Source organism: Vitis riparia, chromosome 19 (genome assembly GCF_004353265.1).
Source record: "Vitis riparia cultivar Riparia Gloire de Montpellier isolate 1030 chromosome 19, EGFV_Vit.rip_1.0, whole genome shotgun sequence".
Classification (NCBI taxonomy): domain Eukaryota; kingdom Viridiplantae; phylum Streptophyta; class Magnoliopsida; order Vitales; family Vitaceae; genus Vitis; species Vitis riparia.
In genome coordinates this window covers 13,054,052-13,080,104 of record NC_048449.1, presented here as the reverse complement: position 1 = coordinate 13,080,104, position 26,053 = coordinate 13,054,052, and the positions used below count along the sequence as shown (strand labels likewise).

At 34.1% G+C, this 26,053-nt stretch overlaps 1 protein-coding gene across 5 annotated transcripts; it reads left to right on the top strand.

The window, feature by feature from the left end:
* Positions 1-1,456: 1,456 nt before the first annotated feature.
* On the top strand, positions 1,457-20,993 carry LOC117908457. 5 transcript variants are annotated; one of them, XM_034822049.1, is made up of 8 exons: positions 1,457-1,598; positions 1,693-1,957; positions 2,583-3,056; positions 3,139-3,324; positions 12,178-12,294; positions 19,545-19,592; positions 19,659-20,080; positions 20,170-20,993. In XM_034822049.1, the coding sequence occupies exons 1-8, from the start codon at positions 1,575-1,577 to the stop codon at positions 20,782-20,784; spliced, it is 2,151 nt and encodes a 716-aa protein (XP_034677940.1). In that variant the 5' UTR covers positions 1,457-1,574; the 3' UTR covers positions 20,785-20,993. The 5 variants fall into 5 exon arrangements, with proteins under 5 accessions (XP_034677940.1, XP_034677941.1, XP_034677943.1 ...); XM_034822052.1 differs by having other exon boundaries at positions 1,458-1,598; positions 1,755-1,957; XM_034822051.1 differs by having other exon boundaries at positions 1,458-1,598; positions 1,743-1,957.
* The last annotated feature ends 5,060 nt before the right edge of the window (positions 20,994-26,053 follow it).

The following is a 26,053-nucleotide window of genomic DNA, read 5'->3' as shown; positions in this document are numbered from 1 at the left end:
CTGTCCCAGGGTATATTGACTCTAGGTCAGGCCTTGAGTTTGCTACCTGGCCTCTTGAACGCTGACGACGGGGAGGCCCCGTCGATGAAGCCTGGATGCGCAACACAGCGTTTTCTTCTCTCAATCTCACTGTCTCCTGAAGGAGAGCTTGCATTTGTCGCTCACTTTCCAACTATCTTCTCTCGATGGCTTGGCGCCATTCGGAATGATCTTCTTCTCCTCTAGCAGACGAGCGACTTCTAGAAGGTGTGGCCATCTTTGCCGGCGATTGAATCAGCGAACTTTCCCACAAACGGCGCCAATGTTGAGGCCTTGCATCCCGATGATCCACGTAGCTGCCAAATGGACGCACGCTTTCAACCAAGATTGAGTTCTGGTTCAGTTGTCCCTGCAAAATATGTCCGGACACACCCTCCGATGGTTTTATCAGCCATGGCTAGAGAGATTAAGCAGTTGGCCTTTTACTAGGTATAGCAAGCTTACCTTCCTCCTTGTGTGAAGGTCCATATATATAGTATCAGAGGCTCTGCCTCCCTCTTTAATGATGGGAAGACTTTTTGGCTCGTCATGATGCCTCTAGGTGGTGGTAGGGCCATCATCACCCTACGGGCGGCTGTCAGAGATGTTGGAAGTGACTTGCCATCATTCCTGTCCTTTCGCTCTGCAGGCAGCGGAACGTGGGTTGTGGCAGGCTGTCGGAATGACGTAGCAGGGCATGCTTTACTTCAGTCAACGATCCGGACAAACATATCCGGATAGGATATGCTATCGTCCGGGTGTGGTGTTCGCGAGTGCCGTGTGCTTCTCCTTGAGGGAGTCCGGATAGGGGAGCGCGCCACTTGTCCTCTTGGGGAAATCCGGATGGAGCTGATCCGGATAGAAATGCGTGCCATGTGTCATCAGGGGGAGGGGTCCCTACATAGTCCTTACCAAATACTCAACTAAATAAACAAAGTTGACTTGGAAGACTCTACCATTGCACCTCTTATGCTTCAATGCTTCAACTAAATAAAATTAACTTGAAATTTTATTTATCAATTAAAATTTTAGCTAAAAATAAAGTTTTAATTATTGATTGAAGCTTTATTTTTTAATTGAAATATTAATTAGTAATTATAATTTTATTTTTAATTTAAAATTTTAATTATTAATTAAAATTTTAATTTTATGGGAGGACGATAGGACACTCACGTAACACGGGAAAGAGGATACTAAATATAGGTTTTAAAAGGAGCTAAAAGATATATTTTAATGGGAGGCGCCTTGGTGACCCAAAATTCCTTTCACTTTCATGCTACAGGCACCCACATTAATCCTTAACCTACCCCATACAATCTGGTCCCTTTCAAGAAGGACACATAAAGATTGATAGGTCAATCAATCTACTCCTTACCCAATACTCAACTAAATAAAGTTGTCTTGGAAGACTCTATCATTGCACCGATCTTATGCTTCAATGGTTCCTGGCCGATTTCCTGTATCTTTTGAAGACAGTGGGAAAAAGGGCTGCTGTTGTTTCTCTTTGGGTGAGAGTATCTTCTCTGCCTCGATATAGTTAAATATAATCTTCTATCATGGATAACAAATCCATCTGCGAGGTAAGTTAATTTTGACCTTTGTCAACTGCAGATTTTGTTTAGGTTTTCTATTACACATTAGAATAACTTCGCTAAACATGGCAATGACTATAAGAACGATAAGGAATTTGTTGTAATGGCTTCTTCTTCTTCACTACGTCTTAGAAATGACAACAGCGCAAACAGTCCTAAAAACAGTAACATGGACATTGCTGAGCATGATGAGGAGTTCACTGTAATGGCTTCCTCTTCATTACCACTCTCGGTAATCGATGACAGCCCAAACAATCCTAACTGTAGCAGCATCAATATGGCGCAGGATACTGATGAAAATGTTTCAGCGGTTTCATCTTCATCTTTGCAAAGGACTCGCAGCTCCGGTAAGATGCTGAAAACCATGTTCATGTCCATTTCCGTTTGAGGTCCTCCTGCAACTTTTGGGCATAATTAGTATACAAGTAGAAGTGTTTTACAACCTGCTGTTAAAAAAAAAATGGAACAAAATTAAATTTTAATTCGTGTAGCTTATTGGAGGTTCAAACTATTATTGAAAGATATAAAGATGTTGATTAGAGGTAAACAAAGAAGCCCAAGAAAATAATTAGCAAAAAAAAGATATCAAGGAAAATAATTTTCTCATATTTGGTTGTATTGAGGAAAATATTTAAGAAAGTCAAATATAATTAAAATTAATTATAAATTTATGAAATTTTAAATTATTTTATTTTTATATTGAATAGTTAAAATAAGTGAAATGAGTAGCATATAAAAATAATTAATTTATTGATTTTAGATCTATTTTATTTCACTTTTTCTTACCTTCTATTTTTTTAATTTACTTTCTTTCCGTTGTATTTTTTGTCAAATTTTCTAAGAACCAAACATAACTGAAATGATTTATTTTTTATAAATAATTTTAGTATTAGGATGTTGTGAACGTTGAAGAAATATACATATCACGGAAATCTAGGCTGACCTATACATCTTTTGGTTTTGTGACTGCAGAATTCTATGAAGCAGATTTATTCTATTACTTGGAACTGTACAAAGTTGTGCTCAATGGTGACTGGGAAAGTGCTTCAAAATTATTGGAGGATGATCCAAAATCATTCTCCACCCCGATGCTTCACATAGCAGTTGAGTTAGGAGAGGCCACCATGGGTTTCGTGGAGAAGTTGGTTCAGTTTATGCCAAGTCCGGCACTGTCTCTGCCGGGTTCTAATGGCGCCACTGCCCTTTTTACCGCTGCGAAGGCTGGCAATATAAAAGCAGCCAAGTTGTTCGTGGAAAAAAAGTCAAACTTGCCCAATATCTGCAACCACGGCAATTTAGTGCCTCTTCACACCGCTGTTAGGTATGGTCATAAAGAGCTGACTTTATATTTATTAAGCGTCACCAGAGATGATGTAGATCCAAGTCCTTTCGCAGACAAGCCTGGATTCGAACTTCTGCGCAGAGCACTAATGGTGGGGTTTCATGGTGAGCTATATTTACTATCCCCTATCTACTTTCTTGATATGAATTACTGTCGTGTTCCCATGTATAATTTTATAATATGCAGATGTAGCACTGTATCTGGTTAAACGTTATCCTGACCTTGCCACATGCAATTTCGGTGATGCTAAAGATTCTGATGATGATATTTATTCTGATGATGATAAAGCCCCTTTGACGGTATTGGCTAAAAGGCCTTGGGCTTTCCGAAGTGGAAGTCGCTTCAACTTATGGCAACTCATAATATATCACTGTTAGTTTCTTTACTCGCTTGCCCCTTTTAAATTGCTTTGTGTTTGCCATTGCATCTCCCTTGCTTTTGCTTAAAAAAAATATTACAGAAAAATACATGAGGAATTTAAAAAAAAAAAAAAATTCTCCATTTTCCCAGAAAAGTTGGAAACAATTTGGAATTCTGCACTGAGGGTGAGATTGACCAAAAATTTCAATATCACCCATTTCTGTCCAAATGCTCATTCCACTGAATGCTTGTTGGATTATTTTAGTATTGTGGCTATTGACTTCAACAAATTGGCTTGATTGTTCATTTTTATCTCACTTCCTTATCTTATTTAGGCTCAGTGTTTTGGTTTTACCATTCTTTAGAGTTTTCATGTTGCGTTATTGTGTGTGTTCTTGTTTGAGTGCATGCAAAAGGTAGTGAAAATTACTTCTTTTATATAAAACCTCAATTGATATGATGGTGGGGTGGACAAAAGTCTCTAAGCAATTATGGTTTTATTTGGGAAGGCATTTTTCTGCTAAGAAGTTTACATAAGAGAATAAGTAGGCATCCCATGAGAATAAGTAGGTGTGTAATTTAAGCTGGGCAATATAAGTGGTTGCTTAAAGGTGTGCAATTTTTAGTAGCGCTCCTTTGGATGCACCGTTTAAATTAATCTCTTAGGGTGTGGAATTTCAGTCATGCTTTCAAAGTGTACAATTTGAGTTATGCTCTGCAGATACGCAATTTAAGTCATCGTACAAGTTGGGTTAGCAAACCTCAAAAGCGTGCAATTCCTATATGTCCAACACTTTCCTGGTGCTAACAATTTACACCTACTCTGAAGCATGATAAAACCAATAGAGTATAGAGAAATTTATACTTGAGTTCTTATGAGATGATAAAGGTTACCCAAATGCATTGAGTGGACTGAGAACATAATATTATAGGCTTCACAATGACGGTGCTCCTACACACTAAATTGGCCAAAGCAATAAAAACAAAAATAATAAAGAAAATAAAAAATGAAAGCTATTTACAAGTTTTTGGCTAGCTTCTAGCTAGCCAATGGCTCTTCACTTTTTCTTTGCTTCCCACAGGTAGATTGGAAGCATCCATTTTGATAAATTTTTCTTCATGGTTTCCTAAAATTTTTGGGATGCCCTCCCCTCTAGTTAAGAGCCACTTTCAGTCAAGAAAAAATTTTCATTAGAAGAGATATTGAGAAGCCCTCTGATGATGCCTTGAAGATCAACATTTTTGGGTTGCAAAGAGAAGGGAATTGAGAGACAAATAAAGTTGGTGTGATCATGCAATACATTGCTCCATTCCTCCTCTGTTTCTTGCTCTTTACGGGTTTCTTTTTCTATCTTTGTTTTGTTTTTTGTTTTTTTTTTCGGAAAAGAAGAAAAAATGCAGCTTATAACCTTATTTGCAACCTGTTGGAAGTTCTCTTCTTCAACTGATTCTTTTTCAACAAATTCTTTTCAGCTGCTATGTACACAGTTTCCTTTTCCTTAACCTCAGTGGCGTCGTCCTCTTAACAGCATCCAAAAATCATCTTCGCCAAAACTCTTGTTCTAAGGGGAAATGATAAATTGAGAGATGAGATGAGAGATTATATGTTGTTGGGGTTGGCTTTCACGTTCTAGAAGATGCACTTGAGGACTAAGGGGTCCCAAACCCTTGATTCTTCAGCAAGCAATTTTAAATGCTTAAGTGCTTCTTTTGGTTCCTCCTGTATAAAGTACCCACCAGTCATGTTTTCAACAAATTATTTCATTTAGGGGATGACCCCCTTTAAAAAGAAGAAGCAATCCTTGAGTTTTCAAAACTATGGTTAGGAAGTTAAACAACAAAGCTTTAAATTTATCATAACAATGATGAAAAGTCTCATTCTCTATAAAACAAAAATTTTTAATTTGTCTTTCAATGGAAACAATTTTATATACCAAAATAAATTTGTGAAAAAAATATTTTATAAAGTAGCCTAAGAACTTAAACTATAGAGTCTAATGCTATACCACCAATGGTTATCCTTTTCCTTAATGGAAAAAGAAAACCTTGAGTTTCAAATGATCCAGATTTCACGAAGGCTCTGCCAAAATAGACCATACCTCTTCAAATTCTTTTAAACAAGAAAAAGGATTTTCATCCTCCCTTCCATAAAATAGAGATAGCAATTGGATCATTTCAAGCTCAATATTTATTTGAAAAGCATCAAAAAGAAATATCAAGCAAGAAGGAGCATTGACCCGACTAGGCTGTAGGTAATCCCTCATGGTCCTAGGTGGCTAGTTATTGGGGTTAAAACCCCCATTCGTCACACTTCTATTAGTACTGCCAATAGTTGAATTTGGAAAATAGATATGAGACAGTGATGGTCTGGTGTGTTGAGAAAAAGGATAACTAGGGGTTGGTTGATTACTTAGTGTCCTTCCTCTAAAATTGTTTCTTCTAGATGATTACTTAGAACCCGTTTGGTAGTGATTCTAGGAAACATTTTTAATATTCATAATACTTGAAAATTTTTATCACTCAAGTGTTAGAAATGTTAGAAACGCTTGTGTGTTTGGTCCAAAGCATTAGAGAGGTCTTGTGTGTTTGGCCTTTGAGGTATACATGGGAGGTGCACTATGTGACTCTACACTAAGAAAGAAGTGCATGATTGAGTCTTGCACACCTTTTAGGTGTGCAATCTGTGTTTCCTCCTTACTTGGGCATTTTTGTCTCTATGAGTTCCTAACAAGGTTCTATTGCACCAAAAATGATGGGAAAAACCAGAATCTCTCTTCGTTTCCCAAGCCCGAATCAAGTTAGGAACATGCATAACTATCTTAGGTTTTTTGTAAATCCTATGCACAAAGGAAAAATAGCATTTTTATACTTTAAAAGGGTTCAAAAAGTGCTAACAGAAACTATACATTAGATTCGGGTGTTCCCGAATCAAACCCACATGGTGAAAATGAAAATTAAAATCCCAGAAGTCTCGTAAACCCGAAGTCTTCCGCCCGATGACTTGAACCTTAATCTTGGCACACTTCCGATGAGGAGGAAAATAGGGTGGAGGCTATGACTCTCTATCTCTCTGGATGATGGAAGACAAAAGTTATGGAAACCTTAACCCCTAGGGGGTATTTGTAGGGTTAAGTGGGCTTAAGTGACTTGAGCCCACATGGGCTTGGGTCACTTAATCTAGCCCAAAATAGATTCTAATTGATTAATTAATCCAATGGGGCCTACTAATTAATCAATTAGCCTAATTCAGAGGCCTTGTTCACTTACTCCTATATAACCTTGCATAATTACCAAAATGCCCTTATGCACAAAAGTGAACCTAGAGTCAATCCAACCCTCATTACCCATGCCAACAAGGTATATGAGCTCATAGCAGGGACCACTAGGACCTATAGGAATACTGGCTCCCTCATAGTCCAATTTTAAAGTTGATTCAACATCGCACTGTAGAGAATCAACTAAACTCCGGTATCCTATGTAAATAACAATGAAGACATTAAGTGCTCGGGTCTGTGACCTACTGTCCATTGTGTTTAGTCTCCCCATGAATTGGTGTTCGTAGTCTAACAAAGTGAAAGCTATCAGCCTTTCAAGACTACTTCTACCATCCTTGAGCTACAGATCTTCCTATTGTGTGTTCAATTAACATATCTTATATCTCAAAGAGTCTATGTCAAATTCCACTTAAGGAACTACTATAGCCATAGTTTCCATGAACATACCTCCTTAGGATCACCCAATGGGACACACTGTCTCAATCCCAAGAGATATCATGGTGTCTTTATTAAGAATACTTATTGCTACTGACTTCCATCAACATTAACCCAATCCATAGGGAATATATGATCAGCTTACGACCTCACCCGTAAGTCAAAGCCACTATTAACTTCAGCACAAACTCAATATTCTCTCAAGGTTGAGAGATAATACAATGAAGCAGCTTGATGGAGTCATGACTACTTGATAGGCTTAAGTCATAACTCACCATAGGTCCCATCTAATGTGCAACCATACACACTAGTGCACTTATCATGGGAAACTCATCCCATAGCCAATACCAACCATCCCTCCAATTAGGAGGTGGTGCACTACAACCTCTAATGGTTTGCCTATGCTCTCGAAACGATTGTGAACAAATAATCTATTTGCAAGACACCCATGACTTAAATCTTATGTGCAACTCCTAATGCACCTAAGTCACATACAATGCAAAAGATGTAGGCAAGAATGCTCATAAAGTACAATACATGGAATAAGGATAGATAAAAGTAAAACTAGAACATCATTAAATAAATTATGGATTCCAAATTTATTACATCATGTCATGCTTTTAAGGATTCTATCCTAACAAAAAAACAACTTAAAGCATGTAGAATGGTCATAGAATGCATCAAACATAATTTTCTAAGGTATTATAAAAAAAACAAAACCTTGGGTTAATTTTTTAGTGCCTCAAACACACTAAAGTGGGCTCTTTAAAGCCATTAAAGTATTAAGTTTGAGTTCTCATCACTTAGTCCTTACCTTAATAACATGCGCTTGGAAGTAACATTGAAGCTTCAATGTGGCGATCTAAAGGGCAAGCACCAATTTTTCAATATTTATATATGTCTCAGGTTTCCACATTTAAGAGGGCCTTTTAGACATAGTACATTGGTTGCTCCTCTTTTCATTTTTTTTTTTTGAGATAACACTCCACTTACTACTGCTATTGAGACCTTGTAAGACCTCATTATCCTAGGGTTTATCCCTAATTGGGGTTAGCATCATGTAATACTTTAGTGATTCATAGGCTTAGTTGCATTTTTTGGTTCCTTTAGTTCATTTTCCCTTCTTGCTAATGTCGAAGAAAGGATGACATATATTTGTTATTCAATGTATAAATATATTTCAAGAACCAATCTTGTTAGTGAGCTTCTAGACTTCTCTAGCCCTTTTGGTCATTGGTATCTCCAAAGTTGATTTTATTTGGTCTGGGTTAGGTTTTATTCCTTTGTATGTAACCAAGTACCTAAGGAACTTTCCACACCTTACATTAAAGGTGCACTTCATCAATTTAGCTTCATTTAGTACTTTCGAAGAGTTTGAAATGTTCTTAGGAGGTCGATCAAGTACTCATTCCTCTTCTTACTTGTTACTAACATGTTATTAATGTAAACTAGCATACTGACTTGTATTTGTTGTTAGAAGACCTAGATGACCAAATCTAGCATCTAAGAGCCTAAATACCTTTTTTTTCACAATCTAATGTCTTTAAGGAGCTAACCACTAGGGTTTATGTTGAGTCGATGACATGTAACTTGGGGATCGATGCCCACGATGTCCTATAGTTTCCTAACAAAGATGTGTTCTTTTCTAGTAGCCATCTTAGACCATCTTTTTTTGCATGGGCTAGAAGAACATCCTAGGTTTAGGGGCTTTAGAATAATGACTCCCTAGGTTCTCTAATTACCTTCTCGGGTCACCTACTAATTTGTATTTGATTTTTGATTTATGAACTTCCTAAGGGTCCCAGTTGATGCACTTGATGACCGCTTTAAGGGCTATGGTGTAGCATACTCATGCTACCAACTAGTCCCAATATATTTCCCATATTCCTTGTAGTATTAGGAATTTAATGAGGTGATGGTATGTGAATAGTGTTCTTCTTAGGTTGTATATCCATGGTCATCCCATAATGGCATTATCGGGAAAAGGATATCCATAACAAAGAATTGTGTCATTATATGGAAACAACCAATTGGAACCATTAGAGCGACTTCCCCAGTTGAGCCACATAGGACTTTGTCTAGTCCCACCCATGACCCAAGACTTGACACTAGTTTTCCTTCATCCATATTCATTTGTTCATATATGGGCTAATATATTTAGCAAGTTAACTAAACTTGTCAAGTCAACTATGAATAGGTGCATGTTGTAGTCAATAATTCTTAAAGTAATAACCAATGGATCTTGAGCAGGGTTTGGACTCCTCTTAAGTCTTTATTAGAGAAGCATATGAGATGTGGGCAAGTGGTAGTTGCTTCATGCAAGGATGTGACGACTTTTGCTTCAATCGCCATATGCTTCTGTAACATCTTGATACCTTACCTAGTTGCTCAAATCTAGTAGATGATCCACCATGGATGGTAGTTATAACTACCTAGGGTTATTTGAGGCTTTTTTTTTTTTTTGTCTTTTTAAGTGCATGTACTAAGAGGCAGACTTCACCCTTAGGGTCTCAATATCAGGAACAAACTCTAAGGTAAGTTGATAAAGACAAAACAAAGTTAGTCCATGGAGGATGGAGGGGAAGATTTTGCATAAAAGTTTATCGTTTCCCTTCTCTAAGATCATCATATGCATAGAAATGCATGAGTAGCCTACGGTGTCTTTAGTTTCATTGAAAGGAACTGAACTTAGGGAGGGAAAACTCTTATATGGCCTCCTCTTCCTCCTAAAGGGACTTGGGCTCAATCACCTTATTCACCAAGATTATGCATTTTGTGGTAGCTCTGGTGGCAAGAAGCCCTTAGAGCATTGGGGCCTTTGGCAAGGTGGTCTATTTGGTTAGTTTAATTAAGGTTTCTCCCACCTTTCTATCCCAATTTAATCTATATGTTGGTCTAATTGATTTGATAACTATTATTCATTAACTTGCATCTTATTGGTGCTTGCCAACGAGAGTTGTTGGTCAAAATCACATTGGTATTTGTCTACCCTTACCTTGAAGGCAACATTTTCTTGAGTGAGTTAGTCGCTTCTTTTAATGAGTTTCTCCATATATTGAAGGGTTTGCTCTCACTCATTGCTCCACTTCATTTCTATCATGATTGTCTTTTCCTACCAAGACTTTATTGCATAGTCTTCTATTGCCTAATTCTCGCTATAGATCTAAACAATGTCTTCAAGGCTTTTAATGCATTCCCATATGAAGAAGCTAAAACTCTTCATAGATAATCGAAAATTTTTATTCCACCAATTTTTGGATACAAAGGAAGGTTTCTTGTTACAAACAAAAAATAGGTTTCTTCATTCAAAGAAAGCTTTTTCAAAGGAGGGAGGGACTTCTTTTTCTTTGTTGTTTATGATTTCCTTTTATAGGTCTTCTTCCCTTGTAGGTTCAGGTTATTCTTATAAAGGGGCAAGCTTTCTGTAGGGTTTTATGCAGGCTTTTCAGCCTTATCATGCATGGAACCGAGTTTAGTTTACTTCATTTCTTCAATGTTAGGTCTTCAATTTGGGTAGACCTCAAGGAGTACGTACTCAAATGAAGGTCCTTGCCTAGGGCTAGGGTGTTTTTTAGTAGCTTTACTGTGACTTTTTGGTGAGCTGAATTTTTGTATCTTCACCATAGATGACACCATTTTTCCAATTCTTAGTTTACTTTCTTACTTCAATGGATGGTTAGGACCTTACAATCATAAGGAACCTAAAGTGAGCACTCTAGGCCCCTTACGGTTGTAGAGCCTTCAAAGGTCAAGTTAGTAAGAAGAATGAGGAAACTACCAAACAAATAAGCATCAACTCAAAGATTAACTTTCTAAGTTTTTGGAAAGCTAACATGGCATAGAGGATGTGGCCACTTTTAAACTTCCCCTTTAAGGGAGCAAAGGGTCTCCCCACATGGAGGCATGGGCCTTAGTATGGGTGCATGAGTATGGTTTAATTCAACATTTAGTTCTCATTAATGTGCTTAGGCGAGAAATTGATCATTTAACACTTGTGTAAGCTTTCTAGTTACTTATTCTTTGGCTAACGTGTGGTCTTCTCTTGTGGAGCAACCACACTCACTTTTTTATTCTATCAAATAAACATAGCTAGAGGATTTTATTTCTTATGATCTACTATACCTCAAACAAACATGTACCAATGCAATAGTTTTAAGTCACCTATTTCGCTTTCAACTAATTACTTGATTAATTACTTTATTTACTCTTTTTATTTGACAATGGCTTTGGCATTCATAGGAAAAAAATGATATAAAACACTAATGTATAACTTTTGAATTTCTCTTAATTTCCATTATATATGTTTTTATAAATTACAACTTTAGTAATATTAACCTAAAGAAATTCCTACAATGAAGGAACTATATAGAGAAAAACTCTTATAAAATAATACTCTTGGGACCAAGAAAAATTATGATCTTAGCAAGGTTATTGATTTATAGATAAATGAATATTTATTAATTGATGAAGAGTATTATGTTGTTACCGTACATTATTAGTACATGTATGACTTATAAATTTAAAAATAATACATGTGGTAAAAAGTTAATACATAAAAACCTAAGAGACTGAAGAAAAAAAAAGTTATTGATTGTAAAAGAAAAAAAGACTCCCCAAAAAAGATGTGGCATCAAAACTTAATGTTGAAAAAGATAAAGCTATTTCAAATATGTGATAATTCTAAAAGAAGTGAATTTAGAAAAATAAAAGTTATAAAAAATTACTTAATACTATATTATGAAGTTCTATTTGCTATACTATGAATTTTTGTTTATACTTCATCAATTATTAGTTTATATTTCTTAAGCCCTTAAAGATTTTTGAAAATATTTTTATCTTATATATTTAGCGAGATTACTAATTTAGTACATTGGCCTAAGTTAAGACTAGAAGATTTTGTTTTATAAGATTATTAATTTATCAAACATTCATTTATTGAGCTTTTACTATATGGACCATTATTTTGTATTAGTATAGCTTACAAAGTTTAATTGAAAGGGGTTTTATGAGTATTGGGAAGAACATGACAAATTTTCTTTTTATTATATTCATTATAACAACTATTATATTATTATGCTTTTTTCCTTTAAGTCTTGCAATCAAATTTGACGAAGCATAATTTTCCTTCTCTTTTCTTGACATTTTTATTCTTAAGGTGTTCCTGTGAAATTAAACCATTTTCTTAGTCAACCTAATAGAGGAGGCATGGAGAATCAAGTTGGTAGCTATGAACTATCCACACAAATGTGCTACTGGACTCGATTGTTCAAAGGTAAGCATTTTTAGTTTGTCAAATTCTACTAAATATAACAATACAACTCATAATTACTCAAAAACTCGAGTATATAGGTACATAAAATGAATTATATATATATATTAAAAACTAATTAAATTGAAAAGAGTGGAAACAACCAAGGCTGAAAATGAGAGATTTAGTATTTAAACTCATTAGGTTCAATTGAAAGATTTAGCTTGCAAACTTATTCAAAAATTAATTTTATTAAATACTTTTCCTAACTTTGAAAACCCTGATTCCTATTTTGGTATAAATCTTTAAACTCCACAATCAAATTGGAAGATTATTAACCAAGGAGAATACAATAGGAATTAAGATATCTAAAAAGCATATAGTAAATCTAAACCTATATAGCAAGCTTTAAAAAATTATAATTGCTAAAAACTAAAGTAGAAGTATTTAACAACTACCACAAACTAAATTGAAAACATGCAAAAGGACTAGAATTGGAATTGCAAAAAGACTAAACTTTCCTCCCATGAGGAATCTTAACTGATAAGTATGCAACTTACTCTCAAGTTCTTAGTTGATGAAGTCCTACTAAGAGTATCTCATGAAATAGAAACTCCATTGTCTCCCACTCATGAATAGTAGGCAAAATAACGTCATGCATTTCTCTCAACTATATCATTATCATCCATGTTTATATTGACTAATGGATTGTACAACTTTTGAACACATTGATAAGAAAGGTGTAAGACTATTAAACTAAATTTCATCTTAACCAGTGTAATTCATCCCTAAAAGGGTTCTCGTTATATCTTAAACATATTTATTCACATTGAGTTAAACATGGTTAATCCCCCTAGAAAAATATTTCAAACTACACCATACTTGTAACTTATGACTAAAAATCACAAGGGCATAAAAGTTATACTATATAATGACCTATAAGATTAATGCACAGGATGAGGAAGTAGCTAGGAATATATTCATTCATTCTTGTTTGATTGCCAAGAAGATATATAGTATGAAAATACATGCTAACATGGAGATCTTCATTATGAGTGTACCTCAGACCTTCTATATCGTACAAATCTTAGTTTAATTGCAACAAACAAAGAACTTAAGTTTTGCACATGCTTACTAAATCAAGCACTACATTAACAAGATTTGGCAATTGACTCCATTACAAATGTGGACTATAGGACTATCTATTCTTGGTCGCTACTAACATGTAAGTTATATTGGATACAAAAAGGAGTATTATAAATATCAATGACCTAACACACTATCCAAGTGGTTTGCACTCATTATGTTTCAGTTGTGCAAAGTAATGAAAGTGCATGTCGATAAAGTAAAACAAATAATTAAATGCCACCATCAAACAAGATTGGACAATGAATAAATCATAGGTATAATGGTTAGTTGAAATATACAAGATGTAATCATAATCTACATGATCCAATGCTCTCAACTTAACTCCTATGTAATCATGATCTACATAATCCAATGCTCTAATTTTGGTTGTATCCTTTCTTCATGAGTTAAGTTTAACACCTTGCATCATTTACCTTAAGTTTGACCTTAAAAACCTACTTATTCCTTAAGGTCTTATGTCTTAACAATAGTTCAATTAATTCTCAAATAGAGTTCTTGCTAATAAACTTCATTTGCTATTTCACTGTAGCTTTCCATATTTCACAAGTATGGATGAGAGAGATTCATTAAAAATTTTAGGATTCTCATGTGTTGGAACATCTAGATTACTTAACTTCAAGCCCTAGATCATTAGGTGCATGCTACTATCTTCGTAGAAATGCTAGAACTATGTAAAGGGAGAATTCAAAACAATGAATATTATATTCAAGTGCTGAAGGAATTAAATCTAATTGGTGATCTCAAATACCTCATGATCTTTAACCTGATAGCTCTCTTTCCTGTATCCTAACACATAAGGATGTTAGAATCCTCTTTGTGGGGATAGATATTGAGATAGAAGATTGAATGGATGAAAAGTACTAAGCCTTAAACCCTTTAAGGAGTTTATATAGGCTTACCTCTTAGCTCGAGTGACTTGAGCTCATTTTACGTTTGGGTTACTTAATCTAACTCATTGGGTCTTAATTAACTAATTTGATCTATTGAGCTCCAATTAATTAATTATCCGAATCTAAAAAGACTATTTTTATGTACTAGTGCAACCTTTCGTATTTACCAAAATGCTCTTATACACACATATAAATAAAGAATCCAACTATTCCTCAAATAATTTTTTACCAAGGAATATGAGTTTGAGTGGGAACCACTAGGACCCGTAGGGAAGTACTGGCTCCCTTAAAATCCAATTTTAAAGTTGACTCAAAATCTAACTATAAAGAGTCAACTACACTTTAGTATGCTTATGATATTAGATCGAGATAGAAAACTTCAATCTATGACCTACTAACAATTGCATGCAAGCTCCCCATGAATTGGCATTCATAATTTAACAAGATGAATGTTATCAACCTCTCAAGACTACCTGTACAATCCTTGAGTCTTAGATCCTCCTATTAAGTGATCAATTGACATACTATATTTCTCCAAGAGCATACATCAATTCCACTTAAGGAATTATTGTGGCCACAATTTTCATGATCACATGTCCTTAGGATCACCTAAGGGGAAATAATGTCTCAAAACCCTAAGATATCATGGTGCTTATCTTGAGAATACCTATTATCACATGCCTCAATCATAGTGACCCAATCTATAAAGAATATATGACCAGTTTAGGGTCTCACTCATGGGTCAAAGCCATTGAAGACCTTAGCACTAGATCAATATTCTCTCAAGGTTGGGAGCTTATACAACATAGCAGCTTGGTGAAGTCAAGACTACCTAATGACCAATGTCTGACTCACAGTAAATCCTATCTAATGTGTAACCTATTAGAATTGAGCCTTAAAAAGAATCACATGATGTAATAGATAGAGATTTATTTATAAATTTATTTATTTATATTTTTTGCTTTCTCTTTATTATCTCATTGACATGAATTGGTTAATTAGATGACCCTATATGGTTAATTAATCAATTAGGACCCATTTTAGACAAGATTAAGTGACCCAAGCCTTAGTGGGCTCAAGCCATTTAGGCCTAGTAGGGAAACGCTATAAATACCCTTTAAGGGTTAGGGTTCCAATCACTTTTTGAGAGATAATCGTCTTCTACATCTAGAGAGAGAGAGAGCCTAGGATTCCTCTCTTCCAAAGCCCATATTTTAGAGTGCCAAGATCATGGATCAAGTCATCAAGTAAAAGATTTTCGATGTATGAGACCTTTGGACTCTTTAGGCTTCATCTTCATTAAGCAGAATTGATTTGAGAACCATTCAAATCAAAGGTAAAGTTTGTTAGCCCAAGGGTTCTCCTAATCTTGTTTTAATGATAACAAACTATGGTTAAGTTGTTAATTGGTTTGAATTATAAAGAATTTCAGGTATTAGTTTGAAAATTCACTAAATGACCCAATGGATGCAAGATCAAGACAATTGGAAGACCCTTTAATAATAGGAAACATATGTAATATGAATGCATGGTGCACTTAGGATTTCATATCTTTTCATGCTCTTTAAAAACTCAGTTTAGGCATTAAAGTTACATTTCTATCAAAACCTGAGTTTTATCAAATGAACCTTAGGCAATTTTTTTCAAAATTGCCATATTAATTTACCTAAATACCTTGCCTAAGTATTAGAAGAGAAAAAAAAAAAAAAAAAGGTTTTCAAACCAAAAATGGTGAACTGGTCAAGGCACTGGTCAACCGACTCAACAGGTTTGGGCACCGATCAACCGATTACACCTTCTTGATCAAGGTCCGGTTGAGAAATGCAAAAAATCTTCTCTCTCTTCTTGTAGCTTTGCATTCCTGGTCGAGGGATATGCCTTCTTGGTCAAGATCCGATCGAGGTTTGGTCAAGGACCGGTCGAGGCGTAACGATCACCTACCATGCATTTATTTTCCAATGGCTACTAAACCGGTTGACCCTCAACTCGACTGACCAAGGCTACTTTTTGGAATTTTTGGCTCCCGAGACTAGAAACCTTTAAATTGAGAACTCCACTTCATTTATGAGGTAGAGAACACATGTATTTATTTGTCTACCTACTTGATCTTGCCTCAAAAGCTCTCATTCTTTCCTTAGTGCATTAAATCTCCATTTGCATATTCCTTAGTGCACTTTTGTGATTCTTCCTAGCATTTAAGTTGTATTTGAGCCCTTGTTGAGCTAGGTTTAGAGATTCAAACTTATTATTTGAGTGTTAAAAGCTTCAAGTGAGTTAAGACTTGAAGGGATTGTGTAATAGCCCATTGGAGTTGGAATCCAGGTGTAAAGGTGATTAAAAGCTTGGTTGAAGCTTCAAGTATAGTGGAACCTTCACTTAGTTAGGAGGTTGGGGAGAGTGGATGTAGGCAAGGAAGTGCTGAACCACTACAAAATCTGAGTTTGTTCTTTCTAACCTTATCTCTTTATATTTGTGTTTCCTTTGCTTGAATTTGTTATGTTTGAATGATATTTTTTTAAAACCTAATTCACACCCCCCCCCCTTCTTGGGTGTTTTCTCTATTAAGATTAGCCTTTTATTTTCTCAAAGTTGTTAAGGACTTTCCTCTAGATTATAGAATGTTAAAATCTTGATTTCTGCTTCTGTTGCATGGGATTTAGAGCCCTAGGGTATTTTGCATGTACCTATACAATCTAAGGTTATGGGAATGGAGAGATCTAGGTTTCCTAACATAACTAAACACACTAGTACACTCACCATGGGAAACCCATCCTAATGACTGGGGCAAGTCATCCCTCCAATAAGGAGGTAGTGCACTATAGCCTTAAATGGATTATTGAATTCCATGAACCAGTTGTGAATGAGTCATTAACTTGCAAGGAATCTATGGCTTAGATTTTCCATGTAACTCCTAATTCACTTAAGTCATGTACATGCAAGTGATGTAGGTTTGAATGCTTAACATACATAATTCATAAGTAGGATAGTAAATAGAAAATCGAAGTCATAATGTAAGTATTAATGAACTCCATTTATGATTACATCATATCATGCTTTTAAAGAATCTATCCCAACATCACGATCTTATGATGCAAACATGAAAGCTTCACCTTAATGTCCACAATTACAATGATGAGATAGTTCCAAGTTTTTTTCCACACACATCTAAATCTAGTGAATTAATATGTAATGGTAAAATCCCACTTAGTGGCATAATCTAGTAGGTGGCAAGTCACTACTCAAAGGTACTATCTTGTCGAGTCACTCATATCCTTAGCAAGATCTTTAACATTTATAACAACTCACTCCCAATCAAGTAGATATTGTTTACTCTGAACTCAAAGGGACCTCGAAGATTTAAAACATGTTTGCATGGTTAAGAAGAGCTCTTACATATATAATGCTAAGAACTTTTTCCCCTATTCAATGTGAGATATCACAATCACCCCCATGAAAACATAAAGTCCTCATTGAGTCCCATAGGATTACAAGACCAAACCAACAAACTCCCATACCATGGTTAAGGATACACTTTGATACCATTTGTAATGACTCACTCCCAACCGTGTAAATATATACTATCCACTTTGGGCTCAAAGAGCCCTCATAACATTAAAATGCATGTGTCTAAATAATTAAGAAAAGCTCATATATATACTATTCGATATGAGAAATCATACTATTTTCCTTTGGTTTAATTGCCTCAAATAAATTGAGACTCCTATTCAATGCTTCTCTACTCAAAATATCATCCTATAAGAAATTGACTTCATATGACTTAATTTTAATTATACTCCCATTGAGTTGTTCACTAAGCATCACACAACCTTTGATTTATTAGAATATCTAATGAAAGTGCACTTGTTTCCTTTATAGCACAATATCTATGAGAACATGAACTAAACCTGCTAACTCTTAGGATCACAAGTGAGTTAGGTTTGGCTTCTTAACTATATGGATTTGAAGTAATTGATTTTGAGGGCACTCTATTCAAGATTTAAGTTGCAATCAAAATAGTAACCCTCCTTCCCCACCCCGAAATATGTTAGATAGTTGGCTTGTGCCTTTTTGAGTGAACCATATCCAAAAGTTTATGGTTACTTTTTTTAGTTCAACCATTTTACTATGGAGTCCTTGAAGCTATTGATTCTTCTTTGGATTTCCTTTTCATCACAGAGATTTTTAAAACTCTTCAATGGATACTCATGTCCATGATTTATCCTTAATGTTGTCATAGTTTTTTCTTTTTAATTTTTTACAATATTCATATAACATCTAAATCAAAGCAATTCTTTGGACTTGTAGATATAACCATCCGTAAATGAGATGAAGTAGTAGGCACCATGCTTGGATCTCATGTTCATTAGGCCCTGTACTTTTGAATGCATAGGCTACAAAGGACAAGATACCTTTCCGGCTTGCTTAAGAGGTTTCCTAATTAATTTTCCTTCCAAATAGTGTTCACAAGGGGGTAGGCAAATTTCTGAGAGTTAGCTTAATATATTTTGATGATTTTTACCTTAAACTTATTTTATAAAAAAACTTGATATTATTATATAGTAATACATTCCACAAATATTATAAAATATTAATGGAGTTTAATTCAGCTTAGATTGTTGAAGCATTGGTCTGAACTCAGCCCAAAATTGAGCTCACCCAAAATTAACTTTTGGTTGAGAAACTCGACCAAATCCTAACTTGAGTACTAAAAATGGTTTCTCAACTTCACCGAGATTCGAGTTAGGTCAAACCAATTTGCCAAATTGCACCCGGTAGAGAAATGCTAATTTGTTGAATTCAAGGTCCTCACAATTTTAATTTGTCCTCACAAAATTGTCTTCATTTATTTTCCTTTTAAGTTCGAGTAATGGATTTGAAATCAGCTCTACAATCAAATTCCAATGGATAATACTCTACTACTCACAGATTTATGCAGGATACACAATTTTCGTTGCTTTGATAGATTTTGTGAATATTTTGTCACTTGATGCTCCTGGTTAATTAATAAGAAGTCCAGTAATTGAGCTTGTACCAAGTTTCATTAGGCTTCTTGATTCTAGCCTTTAAATTCAAATGCGACGGTTTAAGGGAAATATATGAAACCTATTGAATCCCAAAAAAACTTTAATTTAGATTAGTGTTTAATTGGTACTTGGTTCAGGGTTGCTTTTTTGTTTTTTCTTCTGTTAGTCCTGCTTTTGCATCTGAACTGCTTCAATTCTACGTTGCACACAGCTTGCCGAAAGGCGAATGCAATATTCTGGGAACTGGTTGAATGGTTAGGTAAGGGACACAACAAAACTACCACTAAAGCATGCAAAACTACCATTAATATAATTTTAATTGCAGTACCACCCATCAAGCACATCCAAGAAACAAAAACAATGCATACTCTGACTCTTCAATTGCTTAAGCACCTATGTACTGAAGTTTTGAAAGTATCAAGAGCAGAGGAAATATTTGGACAAGCATTCATTACTGGGGCAAAATATGGGATTCCCGAGATTCTGGAAGAGATTATAAAGTCATATTCTTCTGCACTCGAGTATCTGGATGAGGATGTATTCAAATTGGCAGTATTAAATCGTTATGAAAAGATTTTCAACCTCATCTGCGAAACCGGTATGCATAGACAACTTATAATACGAACCAGAGATGATACAAATAACGATAATATCTTGCATTTGGCTGGAAAATTGGCCCCTCTGCACCGGCTCAGTCTCGTTTCTGGTGCAGCTCTACAAATGCAACGCGAGTTACATTGGTTTAAGGTAATAATTTTTGTTTTGAAGGGGAATTAATTTTCTTATACATATCCACTCTTTTTCTGTATCTTAGAAACTTTTTGATTTTTACACAGGAAATTGAAAAATATGCACCGAGAGCCTTCAGTGAATCTGAGAACGAAAACGAAGATACACCAAAAATGGTATTTATAAAGGCACATAAAGAGTTGATAAAAGAAGGGGAGAAATGGATGAAAGGCACAGCAAAATCTTACACATTGGCAGCAGCGCTTATTGCTACTGTAGTGTTTGCAGCAGCAATTTCCATCCCGGGTGGCAACCATGATGATACTGGCATACCAAATTTCTCTGAAGAATATACCTTCAAATTTTTTGCAGTTTCGGATGCTCTTTCCCTCTTCCTATCCGTTGCTTCGGTGCTGATATTCCTATCCATTCTCACTGCACGATATGCAGAAGGTGATTTTCTTTTTACCCTTCCCAGGAGGTTGATATCTGGCCTTGTTACTCTATTCCTCTCCGTAACATTCATGATGATAGCCTACAGTAGCGCAATCTATCTTATCTTTGGTGAAAAGAAGGCATGGATTCTTATTACCTTGGGTGCATTAGCCTGTTTGCCAGTGACCTTGTACGGAATTCTGCAGTTTCCCCTCCTTGTGGAATTGATTTATTCCACATACGGCCCAGGCATTTTTGGCAAACATAGTAATCGTCTGATCCGATAGATCGACAATCATGGTGAGAGTATTCGACACAATTACGTACTTTGGGATTTGCATCAAATTCATGACTGAATGTATTGCCTTCACTCTCTCTCTCTGCTCCTGCGGACATTTTCTCCTAGATATTTCATTGTAATTCTAACTTCTGTCAACTATGATGAACAGGCTTAAAGCAAACTTTTTAAACTTGGCAAAATTGACTTTTTGGTACATGGCTAGATTGGTCAAGATGATAGTGATTCCTAGAAGGAAAAGAAAGGTACCAATTGCAAAATCTAAATCTAGTCTACGGCTAAGGTGACTTATCAGGAAGGCCACCGGCCAAGAACACCCCTCTTTATCGGACTTTTACTTGCTTTTTATTAGTGGGTGAGGGGAAATTCGGTTTTCAAATAATCAAAATTGTATACATTACAAATAAGCCAACAAAATACATGGTGGAATGAATAAATATATGCAAATATGAACATCTAAATTGATAATCAGGCAAGAAGTTATAGTCAATGAACGAATAGATGATTAGGCAATCTAGGCAGATATATATAAAGAGAGATTTTTATAGATGGATTTTAAAATGAAAGTCAAAATGTGGATTGATGAACAAAAATAATGTATTATCCCTTTTGTTTTAAAATAATTTTGCATAAAAATTTGAGAAAATGAATTATTTCACCTATTTAAGGAGTTATTTTGTTTGTCATTACCATCAAAATGATTCTAATAAATTAAATATCTAATTTGTATAAAAAAAATACAAAATTTTTATTATTCTTAATAAATAAATTTTTCATGGGCTTTATTTTTGAAATTTGTTTAAAAATGGTCACCTAGCTCCAAGTGATGATAAGCTCCCTTAAGGGTCACCAAGTCTCAAAGCCTTGTCAAATTCACGAGTTATAGTTTGATAATTTGATCATTCCATAATTCCAATGATATCATTTTGTCTTTTCCTCCTACTCCCATATAACTTTATTTTTCTACTTTTCTTTTCTACCTTTTGTGCTTTATTTACTATATGTTAAGACTAACTATATTATTTATTAAAAAAAATTATAATTATATATTTATTATTATCATCATTATTAACATATTATTAATATTATTATTTATGATATTAGTTTTATATTATTAATATTCCATATGTATCATTATTCATATTTTTATTATTGTAATGTCATTGATTATAAACCAATCTTAGAATATGATCTTTCTCTCATCTAATTCTTAAAACTTATAGGTTTTATTATAAAAATCATGCATAATAATGATTCATTAAATGTATAATGCTAGTACATCGATATTATGTATTAATACAAAAGCCAACATATACATACCACAAAAATATAATGATCTTACAACATGAATACTTTAAATTTCTTATACATTACTGCATAACCTAACTTTTTTTTTTTTTTTTAATTCCTTTTAAACAAGCATTGATGAATGGTTGTCATATATTTTTTATATATTTTTTTAACATTTAATCTACTATAAATTAACCTTATAAGACATTTTTTTTATAAGGTGTATGAGTTTCATTATAAGAATTATTGCTAATAAGAATACATCTAGTATATGATTCTAATTCATTGGGATGCCTTAATAATATAGAAATCAATATTGTAGGATAAGACAATGCTTCTAACACTATTAAGTTTGTTCCAAAATGTGTGTCATAGTTATGCATTGAAATTACAATATAAGTACACTAAAAGTATGATAACACATGCTTTAATTTTGTTTTTTCATAATTATCAATACTATTTTTTGATTGTAATATCTTCTTAATAATCATATTGTAAAAAACAATTGAAAATTTATGAAAGTTTATATAAGAAAACTTTGTCTTCAATACATGAATGAAACAATATTTGTAAAATTATTTTATTATTATTCTTATTGTATAAGTTGTATATAATATTTAAAAAAACTGAAATAATAATTATAATAATAATAACAATAATAATAACTAATGAAACAATAATTTGTAAATTAATTATTATATTATTTATATATGTGTTATTATTATTATTTTTTGATAGGTTATGTTATGTTTATAAAATAACAATAATAATAATAACAATAGTGATAATTATAATTATAATAACTAGAAGAGAAAAAAATAAAATAGAGAAAAGAAAAAAATAAGTGTTGTAAAACGAGGATAAATGCTACATAAATAAAAGTAGAGAGCAACTATATATTATTTTAATAATAATAATATATAATGGGAATGAAAGAATCAGAAAAGAGAATTAACATAGCTGAAAGAATGAAAGACATAGAGAATAAGAGCGAGAGAATTTCTTTCTTTCCTTGGGATGCATCTTACAGGAGATGGGAAGCCGTTTTATAGGCTTTCCAAATGGCTTCCATTAATGAATATTAATGGAAGTCATAAATAATATTAATGAATATTTAATACAATAAATGTGGTGGTATTCATTACTTCATTTATAACACTTTTCCTTGGATGTCCACCACATTAGAAGAATATGTCCCATTAAAACCTTGCTAGTAAAAAACCTTATAGGAAAACCTAGCGAAGGAAAAAGAGTACAATATTCTGATAATTCTTTAAGTTGCTCTTGATATGTTAGGACTATCTCATTAAAAACCTTGCAAGTAAAACCCAATGGGACAAAATCTGGACAAAGGGAAAAAAAAATACAGTACACTAACACCCTTTTACGAGCAAACTCCCCCTCATGTTGATATCCTTGAGTTGATACATTCAAATCTTGTGTATTTTTGAATGATTTGATAATGTGCCATCATTTTTTGTTTGACAGATCTCCATGAAATAGCAATACCATTGCAATTAAACATATACCCTGTTTATGACCTACCTTTATGTGGATTTGAAAGGTATCCTGCATCTGTATATCCAAGCAATTAGTGCTTGATTCCCTTGAGTAAAATAGACCCACTCAGTAGTTTTGCAAAGATAGTGCAATATATGTTTGATACCATTTCAATGTCTTCGAGTTGGAGTGGAACTTTATCTTGCTGATAAGTTGATAGAAAAAACAATGTTTAGACATGTACAATTGGCAAGATATATAGGTGCACCAAGCACTAATATATGGTACTTTAGGACCAAGTAATTCTTCACATTTTTTGCAAGACCGAAATGGATTCTGTTTCACATCAAGTGATCAAACAACTATTGGAAAGGTTAAAAGATGCGATTTATCCATATAAAAACCCTTCAAAATTTTCTTAATGTATGTTGATTGATGTACTAAAACTCCATTTGGAAAATACTCGATTTGAAAACCAATAGAAAATTTTGTTTTTCCAAGAGCCTTCATCCCAAATTCCTTTTTTAAGTAATTTTTTGTTCTTATGAGCTCTTCAAGAGTTCCAACAAGATTTAAGTCATCAACATACACTGCAATAATTGCAAATCCGGTTTCTGATTTCTTAATGAAGATGCATGGACATATAAGGTTATTCACATACCCTTCTTTTAGTAAGTATTTGCTAAGGCGATTGTACCACATGTGTCCGACTTACTTTAATCCATACAAGGATCGTTGTAACTTAATCGAGTACATGTTACAAGTCTTTGTATTATTTTTTTGAGGCAATTTAAATCCTTCAAGGATTTTCATGTATATATCATTATCTATGGATCTATATAAATATGTTGTAATAACATCCATGAGGATCATATCCAATCCTTATGAGACTACCAAACTAATTAAGAAACGAAATGTGATTATGTCCATGACGGGAGAGTATGTTTCCTCATAGTCAATACCTAGACTCTAAAAGAAACCTTGTGCTACTAATCATGCTTTATATCTTATGATTTTATTATTCTTATTGCACTTTTGTACAAATACCCATTTTTACCCAATAGACTTTGCATCTTCAAGTGTTTGGAGTACAGGTCCAAAAACTTCTCGTTTTGTTAATAAGTTTAACTTTGCTTGCATAGCTTCTTTCCATTTTGGCCAATCATTTCTATGTCGACATTCTTCCACATTTCATGGTTCGAGATCTTCATAATTTCTTATGATATCATGGGCCACTTGAAAAGCAAAAATATTGTTAATAGCAATATTATTTGGATCCCATTTTTTCCCATGTGTACATAACTTACTAAGATCTCACAGTTTTCAGGTACATGTGCCTTTTCAGGGACTTCTTGTTTAATATGTGCCCCTTCAAGGGCTTCTTGTTCAATATGTGCCTCTTCATGGGCTTTCTACATTATTTGTGCCTCTTTTAGGGCTATAGATTTATCAATTTTAGAAGGATCAGTCATTTTAACGACCTCTTCTAAAGTGCCAAGTTTTTCTTGTGTTCTCCTCTTCCAGGGAGTTACATCCTTTGAGCCGACAGGTCTACTACGTTTCAAGCATATCTTAGATTCATTTGTTAACTGTCCTGCAGGGACATTAATCCGTGTTGGAGTATTTGTAGCCGAGATATGTGACTTTGTCACTTTCTTTGTATCAATGAATGCATCTGGTAATTGGTTTGCAAGATTTTTCAAATAAATGATCCTATGAACTTCTAGTTCATATTCATTTGTATAAGGATCAAGATGGGACATAGTAGATGCATTCCAAGTAATTTCTCACCATTCTTCAGGAATCAACTTTTCTCCTCCTAATGACGAGAAAACACTCTCATTTAAATGACAATCCATAAAGCGGGCTATAAAAACATCAACTGTCAAAGGTTCAAGATATTTGTGAAACCAAGGTTTGGTTAATCTCGATTTTTTATGATAACAAAACAAGGTTTGGAACTAATGATTATATTTCAAGTGTGATTAGGCAAGAAGATTTCCAAAGTGGCAATCAAATAGACAAAATCAAGACAAAGAGAAATCAATAAGAAGAAGAAAACCTCAAAGAGAAGTGTTTTTCAAGACCTAAACTTTATAGAATCTCTTTGTAAGGTTTTTGGTGCACTAGGTCTTTTATGCATTATATTATTAATTTATGCACCAAAATCATCCAAAAGTAATTTTGTATTAAATCCTTTAAAATTGGATGATTTCATGTTTTCAACTAAAACCTTGTGTCAAATGTTTTTCAAACTTGATTAAAAGGTTTTAAGTTGAAAAATATGGTTGTTGAGCCAAAAACAACTCAATCGATTAAACCAGATGAGGAACTAGTCAACCTATTAAGCTCAACTGGTCAAATGGTGTAAAAACCTTTTCTCTCTTCCAGAACGCTTGTTCAATCGATTGAAGTTCGATCAAGGTCCAACGGTCACCTACCAAGCATTAAATGCTAACAGCTAGTCT